The sequence below is a fragment of the Hylaeus volcanicus genome, chromosome 5 (genome assembly GCF_026283585.1).
Source record: "Hylaeus volcanicus isolate JK05 chromosome 5, UHH_iyHylVolc1.0_haploid, whole genome shotgun sequence".
Classification (NCBI taxonomy): Eukaryota; Metazoa; Arthropoda; class Insecta; order Hymenoptera; family Colletidae; genus Hylaeus; species Hylaeus volcanicus.
In genome coordinates this window covers 28,514,219-28,526,118 of record NC_071980.1, presented here as the reverse complement: position 1 = coordinate 28,526,118, position 11,900 = coordinate 28,514,219, and the positions used below count along the sequence as shown (strand labels likewise).

The following is an 11,900-nucleotide window of genomic DNA, read 5'->3' as shown; positions in this document are numbered from 1 at the left end:
GACACCCTGTATAAGACTCGCGTAATATTTCTATTGTGTCGTGGAAGCACGATCGACGGGATGTGCGTTAAATTTCACCATTCATTGTTGATCGATACTCGCTGCACAAAGACGAGTAGTTTTGTAAATAATTGAAGCGACGCGATTGTACAACGTGGACGGAAATCGATTCTGTTGATAACGACGATTCTCCTTCGATGATGTTTCATTTCTCATAGATGCATGCAAGACGAGATAACGATTTTTCAATAATGCCAGTAGTTTTTTTTTTTTTTTTTTTCTACGATTCAATCTACGGTGTTCGCAATGAGCGAAGGTGACCTTTATCGTAAGAAGCGGATTTGTTCAGTAGCGACGTCGCGGTGCCGCGACATTGCGCAACAGATCCCATTGGACACATCGTAATTTGATACAAACTATCGTGCGAAAGTAAGCATTTCCCTCGTTAATCGCGCAAATCATCGCGCGACTAATTCCAGTCACGTTGCGCGTGCAAAACGAGCGAGCGGATCTCTATTATAATCCGATGAAACACGTTTTCTTGATGTTTATGCACAGTCATCGCGTGATATTAACCCTAGGGGACCGAAAGTATCGACTGACACCACACGTGCTCGGATTACCTTATCTCGCTCAATTTATTCGACTCTACGATCATTAATTGTTGCTTGGGAAAACAGATCTCTCCAAAAGAGAGTCTTCGGAAATTAATGAGAATTCTAACGTTAACCGGAATTAACTTTCTCCTCAGAAATTCGATATTTGCAAATTGTTCGAAGCGGCTCGAACAATTCTTTTCGATCGCAGTTCGCACGGCGTGGATTACGAAGCGACTAGGAATAGCTCGGGTCGAATGCAAAAGAAAATAATTTAAACGGTGGAACGTCGAAAACGTTTGGTATGGTTCGATTCCATTGTAACCGTGTCGACAAGAATTAACGCGTAAGCCACACGATGGTATTCGATAAGACAATACCTCGCTACTCGAATAGTCGACGATGCGTCATGATTATGGTGGCCGAGAAAAATGTACACGCTGCAGAAAAAGTTAACGATACAAACCAAGGAAAACGATGCTAACCAGTATGAAAATGTCTACTAAATATCAAAATATCGTTACTACTATAATAATTTCTTAAAAATGGTTCGAATTTCGTCCTGGAAGGTGCAGCGAGTATATTAATCCTCCCCATCGTGCGACTACTAGTTTACGCGACATCTGCGTATAAACATATTTCAATGGTAAACAAAATCGATATTTCAAGCAGCAGGGGCACGATTACTCCTGTAACACTCCTCCCCCGCAGGTGCGCTACCGGTCGAACTCGGCCTTTCTTTTTTTCCTGCGAGCAGGAAACTCGCATAACGACAGTCTATGCGCGTGTATATATAGAGTAGACCATGACCAGGTTGACCTCTGAGGCGTCCTTGCGCGACGAGTTCCTTTCCCAGATTCCAAGGAACGCTGGAATGGTTACACACGCGTCAATATACGCGACAACTCGAGTAGTCTTCGCTAACAATTTCCCGATTACGTTCGGTTTCCAGCTGAGCGACAGGGACGAAGAGAATTTTATTTGTTAGGTGCAAAAATGAATTCTTTACCTCTATATAGAACTACAAGTACAGATTAACCAGATGCATTTACGTGTCACTTTGGTACATTAAAGTAGGAACCTTCTAAGTCTCAACCTGATGGTCGTTGCAGTGCATAAATAAAAGAGTCGACTTTTTCTATGCGTAGTTTGCCATTCAGAGGCCTGCCTGTCCTGTGGATAAATTAATACGACACGAGTTCGTTTTCAACGCGTCTTGTTGGAATGACAAATTAACCTCTGTGCAGTAATTAACCCCTATGTACACAGGGCTAATGTCTCGCGAATGCGTCTTGCTCAATAACAAATGTAATTAAAAATGCAAGTGAAACGTTAGCGAGATGAGGGATCTTCGGTTGAATAAGTAAAAATTTGAATAAACGTATATAAAGACGTTAAACGAGTACAAACGACGAGTTAGATCGTCTTTCGCGGTTAACAGGTTAGACGTAAATACCGAGCGACGCGGAAAGGTCGATTCCGAGGAACGTAAAGAGTCGCAATCGATATCGGAGTATAGACCAAGAATATATACTACTTTTGATCTCGCGTACCGTTTAGGACCCGATAACCTCGTTCTGATCAGCCACTTTTCTGTAAAGACACTAACGCTATCCATCAGGAATATTTATCAAGAACCTCTCTCAGGAACCCTTATCAGGAGGTTCTGGTAGACACCACGTGGTCGTTTAATAATTAACTAGACTGCGGATTTTTATGCATTTATAGGAAATTTGAACGTGTAAGAACGTACAAAATGCAAACAATATGCAAGAATATAAAAAAAGATTGAAAGTAAAGTTCGTACTATAATAATTGCAGAATAAAATAAATTCCTATTTAAGTTCAATATTTGTAGGCACGTTAGCGAAGTTTTTATTTTGCGTAAAGATCCGCAGTGTAATAATTACGTTCATCTATCATCCCTTGTAATCTTCCTTCAAAAGTTCTTTGGGAATCAATTCCAAGAAAATGGATGCGGGTCCAAACTGCTTCTGCTGACTGCCTCATCGTCTACATTTTTTATTCATTTTGTGCACGATCATCCCCTTCGCGATTATACTACGATAACAAATGCCCACCGTGAAGTCTAATTTCCAAGAGTATCATCTCGGACCGTAAACCGACTCGATAAGACACCGCGCCCAGGAGACTTCGCGGTGCAACTATTATCGCGATTATACGGGAGATAATTGTAACGCGGGTCGTGTATGTAATACTTTCGCACAATGAATCCTTTGTAGAGTTATCGATGATACGACTGCGTGAAAGATAATTGTAATGCGTGAGATTATTGCGCAATATGTCGTACAATATAATTATCCCGAAGAAGTGCGGGGAACGGTCAAATAAAAATACAGTAAAAATACGAAAATTACGGGGGATGATAGAATTTCATTCTGTCTTGGCCCCCATGGAGATGCGACGTCACCGCCTATATCCATGGCGATTCGGTGCTTTCCTTGGGAACTTGCCGAATTATTCAAACACTTTAGCGATTCGAATATTCGACGAACATAATTTAAATACTATCGCGATATACTCGACCATTCGAGAATCTGGATCTGCGTAGTACACTTTAATACGGATTATAAATAAAATTCTAGGTTCCATCGACGTATAATTTCTCCCGCTTTCATTCGGTCGCTAGAATAGTTAAATATTCGAACGAATATTTCCCAGCATTTTAGTATTCATGAGATACTCGAACATCGAAGTCTAACGGTGAATTAGAAATTCGGTGGAGTAGAAATTCGGTGAATTAGAAATTCGACGAATTTCTGCGTTTACGTCGGGGCTGAGGTGTAATATAAGTGCACGCGTGCAATTCGTAAACATTCCTGTGCAATTTTCAGAACGTGATCATTTACCTGTTGGATATTTGTTACGTGGTAGTCGGTCGTTTTGGAAGGCAAGTCGCGAGTACTGGATCCGTTATTACTCACACTTATCGAGAGAAACGTTACATTGCAACCGAAATCAGAGTCGAACAGAGGCCACGAACAACAACTCCTCGCACGATAGCGGTCGACGCCGTACTGAAGCTCGAGCGAACGGCCGAACGCGTGCTTCCCTTTTCCGCGAAAATATTCCGAGCGGGAAGGTCGCGATAAAACGTGGTGGCACACACATACACACATTCGCTCGAATTAAAAATCATCTATACTACTCTCTTCCATTCGCACGAGCCTCCATATTTCACATATGAATAAAATAAAACAGTTGATGCAGCGACATTGCATCTGTTTTCTACCATTTTTATTCGATACTATACTAAAAAGTACAAAACTCGAAAAAGTATATAGTTCAATATACATAAATTACCCTATATGAAATTTAGTTAAGAAGCTTTCGAGTAAAATAAAAATATGCATATCTTCTTCGTTCCTTATTGCAGTTATTGTTCCATGTGTCCGAGGAGAGTACGTGGACCATTAAAGGTTAACAGGTGTGCGTGACCTAGCTACGGACGCACGTGCGATATCGTTTCATTTACCTCGTACGGGATTCCCCGTATTAGTATTCCGCACCCCTATCCATGTACGTGCTTATTCGCGTTGAGATCGATTGTGTGCAACATTAATGAGAGCAACTTTTACGATTCCGAGTCGAAACGAAACCGGTCGAAGGTCGTGGCGTCAAATCGCCGTGCTTTTTATTCTTTTTATGTAATCCGCTACACGCAAAAAAACCGGTTATGCCTTTCACCATTGAACACCTCGACACACACGACCGAAATTTCTATCGCCTGTTTTTATTATCGTTCCAGCTTCATTGCACTTTGGGTTGGATAGAACAATTGCAGTAACAACGCCACTAGAAAAGAAAATAATTCTTTTGAATTCGATCTACCGATCTTAACCAGGATAATTTAAAAAAAAAAAAAAAAAAAAAAATCAACGCACGACTTCCACGATGTAAGGATCCCGTTCATCCTGCATATCGTCTTCTTCATTTTCCTTCCGTAATCGGGTCTCTTATCTACTTTCCTGTTGCGCAATAACAACGATTTTCTGTTCTATACCTTTTCACGAGTTGGCATAACTTATGTAGATTTTCCTGGACACGGTTGCTACGAACGTTCGGCCATATACTGTCATTCAAAATTCATGGTATTTTTCTTTTTTGTATTCACCTCAAAGGCCAACCTATAGACCGACGAATATCGGGGGTATCGAAAGGACTGGTATTATTCTTGGAATAATAAAAGTCGAAAGAAAGCAAATAATAAACGCCGGTTTAAAGTACACCCGTTCGATTATTACTAACCAAAATTCGCGGAATTTGATAAACGAGATTAATAAATATTTATATTTTATGTCCGTTTTACAGAGTAATTTTCCATTGACCGATCGTCGCTCGGTCCTTGTCGATAAAATGGCGAGTCTTGGTACACACGCGCGCGAAACGAGCAGCTGTCCTCGATAATACTCGCATAAGACAGACCTATCTCGAATTGAATGAAAACCTTTGGCATTTTTAATTCCGTGTCCGGTTAAGGAAATAAATCCATTACAAAATAAAGGAAACCGTGACACAACGATAATTATCGCGTAACCCACACGATCGTCGTCTACTATTATCAAACTTGGTTATCCAACGATAAGTCGATACGGAAGTTTAAATACGTGGAATACTTTGAAATAATATTTTAAATGTGGTTTACCGTGTTTAGGTACATAGTTAATGTCGATAATTGTCAGGTTTCATAGGATACTTTAGATGCGTAATAATTGAGCACGATGCTTCCAAGATTGTTATGACTGGATAAATCTTGTCGGCTCGATAAGAATTACGTAATTCGGGTCAAACGTCGTTTTGGAAACGCCATGGTATACGCTAAAAATAGGGTACGTCGTGTGTGGCGAGTAGTATACTACACGTCTATCGAACCAAATCGCTTTTACATAAGATAAATTAACGTTATCGTTATTCTCGATAGTAATAATAGTACATATCATCGGTAACTTTAGATAGAAAAATGAAGGACGCAATGTAAACGTGCTAAGCGTCATCAGGACGACGCCAGTTGCACAAGGACAAATATTCAAGAAAGGATACTACGATAACGAAGAGAAAATGATTGAAATGAGACAGATTTGATTACCTGAACCACCTTATGCGATCACGGCATCCCGTCTAATCCGGATTGCAAACTTTAATCCGATGCTTTATGTAGAAATTTTGTTGCACGACGTTTCGCGCACATTCACAATCATCAGCTATTTTCTGTTGATTGGTAACACTTTCGAGAATCATCTTTGGATTGTTTCCATTTAGTCGACACCGAAAATTTCTCTTTTAAAATTGTTCAGTTTTTACAACCAAACGTTGTTTTTCACCTTAACGGGTACCTTCAGGCAATTTACGAAAATCACTATGAACCGATCAATGTTCTTTTCAACAAAATCGTCCGTTGATTTATTTTATAAGTAAATGTTCAGACTGCATCGACACACCTCGTAGTGCATTGATTTTGTTTTACACGAGGTTAGGTTTCCTTCGATGCATATAGTGTCCTTGGTATACATTCACGGACGTGGCGACACCTTCGTGATTATTGCAATATCAAAAAATTGCGAATAACAATCGGTAAAGGTCCAATTTTTGTACATAGATAAATTGAAACGTTTGAACATAAGGCAGATTTCTGTTTAATATGCGTTAATGAAAGTGTGAATTACAGACACCATTTTTCTTCGATCTTTGCGCCATTTTCTAGGATGCATCGCTATAGTTGATGATATACATGTTACACGTGTGATGCAGGTGCATATGCATGCATATAACCCTGAAGATGGCCCCTGAAGGTATGCAACCTGTAGAGTAATTGAAATAAAAAATGAGTAACTGCATACCTACAGGAGCGGTTCTAGTTCGTACGTCGAGCCACTAGATGGATAGTAACCTAACAAATGTAGATTCCTACTGCATAATTAAATATAGCAACTGGAAAATATAATACCACAAATAACGTATAAAAAATAAATTAAATAAATTATACCACATACAGAAAATATATTTTATTGATACAGGTTCGAATAGAAAACTGTTATCTCGATAACATCATGTTTTATGTGAGGAAGGAAAATTTCCGATTGATTTCAATGTTATCTTTCATTATCGTTAGCATCGACGATTATCTTACAGCGTAGAGAACTAACTAGACAATACCTAAATCTGTACAATTGTAAACTAATAATCGTTACGTAATTGAGTAGCGGGATCGGTTAGAGGAACATAGGAAACGTGCATCAGTTTTTTCTTCGTGACCGTGCCGTCGGCATCTTTATCCACCTGAACCAGATCTTGAAACCTTTGGAAACCTTCTATGCTAACAACCGGACAAACTAGTCGTCCCCCAGGAGCCAGTTGATCTATCAACTGCAATGTACGATACATGTTTTAATCTGATTAATCAGTGTTTACAGTAACTTTATTTTTGTTTGTCATCTTCTTTACCTGCTGTGGTAAAGTTTCCGCAGCAGCTCCAACGTGAATCGCGTTGTAGGGCCCTTCAGCACCGTGTCCCAACCTGCCGTCTCCCACTAGGCGCATTTACAATGACCTGTAGTTAGACTTCGGTCTATCTTTTAACGCACAGCAAAGTCACGCAATTGGTAGACACAGTCCCGTTTGACTCTTCGTGACAAGGTACACAACCTACTCCACGAGGGTGGATCACGAGTATTTTTTATTTGAGCACACTTATCGTTCTCAAACTCTTCAATACGTGAAATTTGTTAACATTACATGAAAAAATCACATTTTCAAGTAATGTTTCTTTCTTCTACCTAACACCAACCATCCGTGAATAAAGATCGTAACGCATCTAGAATTTTATATTTCTTACCGATAAATTTTACGCGGCCTTCCTTGATGAAGTGGGGACAGTCCTCGCTAACATTTTTTGTGGACATTTCTATGAGTTCAGGAATGTGATCGATACCGATCACACGACCACGCGGGCCTACCATAAACGCCATGCAAGCAGACAGGTACCCAGATCCAGAGCCCACATCCAGTGCTTTTGCTCCATCGAATAGCTGATCAGATAGAATGGACAATGCATATGCATGCTGTAAAAAACATAGTACTCTTTACATTCTTACATCTTCAATGTATTGTTCTTGTTGACTTACCATATGGGGAGCACTAATTGTCACGTTATATCCAATTCTCCTTGGCTGATCAAGGTATGGATTTGCTTCGTGGCAATACCTTGCTCTATCCACTGCGATCATAGCTGCTTCTGCTGTGCCTGTTGCTATTAGACCAGCTTCTGTAATATAGTTCAGTAATTAAATTCTATCCTAGAGATATGCTTCCAACCATGCTTTAAAATTACTGATTTAGATTAACATTTTTCTTAAATCTTGCCTTTTAATTTGGCTACCATTTCCTGATTCGTAGTTCCACTGCAATGCCATGCCATGTTACTTAGCGAGTCCAATGCAAAATACAATGGGAAGATGTATCTGTTTGTACATAACAAAAGAAAACATATAAAAAAGGGGACACTTACATAACATAGTAAAGGGAACTTGAATGAATTGTTTGAATTTGTATCTATATCACAGATAAGATAATTCTTCTAAAATGGATATGTATCATATAATTTTCCACATTCGTAAAGTGACATAACCTGTTGGAATCATATCTTAAAGTCGTAGTATTTGGAGAAAAGGATAAATATTTGCAAGGATTCGTTGAAGGTGTGGTTGAAATCTAGGTAAAAACAAACAGAGGCTCGCAAATATGATTTTTATCATTGCACGATGTCGTTTATTGATATTCGTTTGCGTAACACTTCAAATGAAACAAAGAAATTGCAGGATCATTCAGGAAAGCTTCCTATTCGAAGGGAAATTAACGTTGTCTTTGTCTGTACTCTGTACGCCTAATATGGCAGTAGCTGACAAAGGATGCACCAGGATTTTGCAAAACTTTTTGGCGAGAATAAAAAAAGGAAAGTTTCGTCGTCGATCTGTTTCATCAGATTGATAACAGTTATCAAGAAATCATGCTATTGTCTTATATTAAACGATGTGTATCGAATTTGAAGGACGTTTTTATGAGGTTAAATACCTGTTTAGCTGTTATCTGGCTGTGGGAGATACGTTCTGACAAGTAGCGCTGCACTTCTGACAATGTATAGATAGTGGATACATCTATAGTTGGATTGGTGTGATATAGGTACTTACATCGTGTGATATGCATAAGTCAACTGTGTAATCAACGGTAACACGGGATAATTTTAACAATAAGATGTCGAACAATTGTTCGAATTGCTGAATGTTGACCTATTATTTGGGAACTACTAGGTTTGGGTGCTTTCCTCCTGTGAGTAATTGTGCACCACAGGGTTTATTAGAGGGTTTATTACATCTTGGGCCTAATTAGAGCCTCCCGAAGTCCCCTAAAATGTTTTTTATTTATTTTGTTCTATTTAGATGGAATTCTTTGGTACATATCCACTATGGTATAACGTTGCAATTTGTGTGCAGAAGCAAGCACGTGTTGTCGTATGCTAAAAATGATTACACGTGTGTAGACGGCATATAAATCAACTGAAAGCATTAATTCGTAAGAAAAAAGCAGTTGTCGCTTACGGGGTCGTAAATTAAGCACTACTACCGGGAGTCGGTAAAACAGAATGATAGTACATCTCGCGGAATCATTTAGCTATGCAAGATGTTATATTGATACGATCTTATTTGCGACTATCAGTTTATCATTGTGGACTTATTAATAGCATATAAATGCGTTTATGTAATTGTAAGGGTGAATGTTGTAAATTGTTTTCTTGTAAATTTTGTAATGTTGAGGTGCAATAAAATTTTCTTTTATTCGATTCAATCATTCATTGAAACCTTTCACGTAATGATTATTCGCATCGCATGAAACGTTATCCACATCTATGGAATACAAGTGGAGCTTTCTGTAAAATAACTTGCTATTCAAAAGCTCGGAGGCTTCAAATGTTTGGGGGGTCGGTATATTTATGACACGCACTGTATTTTCAGAGAAAAGCTAACACATGCGTTGATGATGCTGTTTGCCGAGAACATACAAAGAACGACACGAGACGCATTTCTGCGACAGTCGGCTGCAAGATAAGAATTGCAGATTCGATTCGTTCGAGTTCGGTAACTAGGTGTTTTCCAATCGGTATAAATTGCACGAAGGGTCGAACCTTCGACAGTAGAGGGGAAATCGGTCACGAGAACGGTATCTCAGGTGTAAACTCCTAACTGCAAAGAGATCGAAACGGCTCCGTTACTCTTGACCCACTCGCTCGCGCTTCAACGATAAACACTTAAGAAAATAGTCCATTTCTTATCGACAGATTTATTCGCGGAGAAATTAATCGCGGTATCATTTTGACTTCGAACACCGTTTTGTGATTTAAAACGTGCTCGAAAGAGGAAGAAGAAACATGGCGGAGGAGAAGGATGGTGTGCCAGGAAAATACCGACAATTTTTCGTCTGCCTTGTTAGTAAGTGTCTCGAGCGTCAGGATACCTAGCAACTAATTCGAAGACATTATTCTCGTGACTAATATCATCGCAAATGTGTTCCAGTGAACATTCCGTGTCTGACGTACGGGCTAACGATAGGCTGGCAATCTCCGTCGGTACCCTTGCTGCAAGACAAGGATTCCCCGGAGGTTGGCGAGCCGATGACCGACGAAGAAGTGTCGTGGCTGACAGGGATTATGTGTCTGACGGGTGCTTTTGTCAGCCTGGGGGTTGCTGCGATAGCAGAGAGATGCGGGCGCAAATTAAGCGGTTGCTTAGCGACTCTGCCCTTTGCCATCAACTGGCTGTTGATCATTTTCGCGACGAATCACACGCACGTGTTCATCGCCCGTTTCCTCGCTGGCTTTGGTGGCGCCATTAGTTTATACATTGTGCCACGCTACGTGTCGGAGATCTCCAGCGATGAAATAAGGGGCATGTTGGGCAGTCTGTTGGTCCTGCTCCTAAACGGTGGCATTATGGTAGGATACATCCTTGGGGCGTTGCTCAAGTTTCGTATCTTCGCGGTGACCGCGTTCACGATACCGCTGTTGTATTTCGTGTTCATATTCTTTCTGCCGGAATCTCCTGTGTACCTTGTGCAACATAATCGGCTTTACGAAGCAGCGAGGTAAGGAGACAGTTTCTGGAAAAATACTTGCAACTATATAGCTACAGTTGACAGCTATGACTTCATCAATTTCGTGTTTCGTAGATCTCTAAGGTGGTTGAAAGCCAGCCACGAACCAACGGTACAGCGAGAATTGGCGCGTCTGCAGGCGGAGGCCAAAGAGTTGTACGTTTCAGGAAAATCGGTCGGATTTTCGGACTTGTTTCGTGACAAAGCAACAATCAAGGGATTGGTTATCACGTTGGGTCTGTTCGCTGCGCAACAATTGTGCGGAATATTCGCCATGGTAGGAGATTATCACGACTGAATTCGAATTTAAATCAATTAACGAAACAAATCAGCGCCCTCGGCGGCACTTCCAAGTTCATTATGAAATAGTTTCTGTGTAAGGACGTTAGATGCCGCTACGGATATAAAACTGATCGATGTTACCATTTCAAGGCAAATCATATTAATTAATCTCGACCTCTCTCTTTTTTTCCCCACAGATAAGCTACGCAGAGACAATATTCAAGATATCAGGAAGCTCGTTATCGCCGAACACATCTGCAATTATCTTAGGCGCCATACAACTGTTTGGCTCGTATTTGTCCACTTCATTGATGGAACGACTCGGCAGGAGAATTTTGCTTCTGACATCTGCCTCGGGAATGTGTATCTGTCACTACACTCTCGGAATCTTCTGCTACCTGCAGGTGCTTGAAATCGATGTCAGTGCCCTGAATTGGATTCCAGTGGTGATGTTGTCCGTCTACATGATCTGCTACAGTCTAGGCGTTGGTCCGGGTCCATACGTGGTGTCTTCGGAAGTACTCGCTCGAGACGTTGCGAGTATGTGCATGACGCTAGGTTTGTTCGTTGTCTGGATAACGGCGTTCGTCGTCGTTAAATTCTTCACGAACATCGCCAGTGTGCTAGGCATGTACGGTTGCTTCTTTGTGTTGGGTACCCTCTGTGTGGCTATTTTCGCGTTCGTTTTCGTGCTTATCCCGGAAACGAAGGGTCAACCTCGTCAGTTAATCTTAGACCGACTGAACGGGCTACCTTGCTCCATCGACAAGACCCGATACGCTACGTCTAGTAACATAATCCAGAAGAATGCGCCCTTACCTGAAGAAGTTTGACACAGTGGATAAGAATCTTGAATGGAAT

The 11,900-nt window shown here is 40.6% G+C and overlaps 3 protein-coding genes across 4 annotated transcripts in view; 1 reads left to right on the top strand and 2 right to left on the bottom strand.

Moving 5' to 3' along the window:
- LOC128877443 (oxidative stress-induced growth inhibitor 1-like) overlaps positions 1–6,094 on the bottom strand; it is an 11,328-nt gene extending 5,234 nt beyond the window's left edge. Inside the window, exon 1 of one of the 2 annotated variants that reach the window (XM_054124758.1) lies at positions 5,704–6,094. The gene's annotated coding sequence lies outside the window, so the exon portion shown is untranslated. Of the gene's footprint in view, positions 1–3,466; positions 3,649–5,703 lie in introns of those variants that run through there. The other variant, XM_054124757.1, reaches the window with a different exon arrangement.
- A 510-nt stretch (positions 6,095–6,604) lies between these two features.
- LOC128877451 (protein-L-isoaspartate(D-aspartate) O-methyltransferase-like) lies at positions 6,605–8,820 on the bottom strand. Its single transcript, XM_054124765.1, has 6 exons — positions 8,685–8,820; positions 7,977–8,074; positions 7,739–7,878; positions 7,450–7,675; positions 7,059–7,144; positions 6,605–6,980 (listed from the first exon to the last, which is right to left on the bottom strand). The coding sequence occupies exons 2-6, from the start codon at positions 8,029–8,031 to the stop codon at positions 6,792–6,794; spliced, it is 696 nt and encodes a 231-aa protein (XP_053980740.1). The 5' UTR covers positions 8,032–8,074; positions 8,685–8,820; the 3' UTR covers positions 6,605–6,791.
- Positions 8,821–9,058: 238 nt separating this feature from the next.
- LOC128877444 (facilitated trehalose transporter Tret1-like) lies at positions 9,059–11,883 on the top strand. Its single transcript, XM_054124759.1, has 4 exons — positions 9,059–10,096; positions 10,181–10,748; positions 10,833–11,034; positions 11,237–11,883. The coding sequence occupies exons 1-4, from the start codon at positions 10,036–10,038 to the stop codon at positions 11,870–11,872; spliced, it is 1,467 nt and encodes a 488-aa protein (XP_053980734.1). The 5' UTR covers positions 9,059–10,035; the 3' UTR covers positions 11,873–11,883.
- Positions 11,884–11,900: the final 17 nt, after the last annotated feature.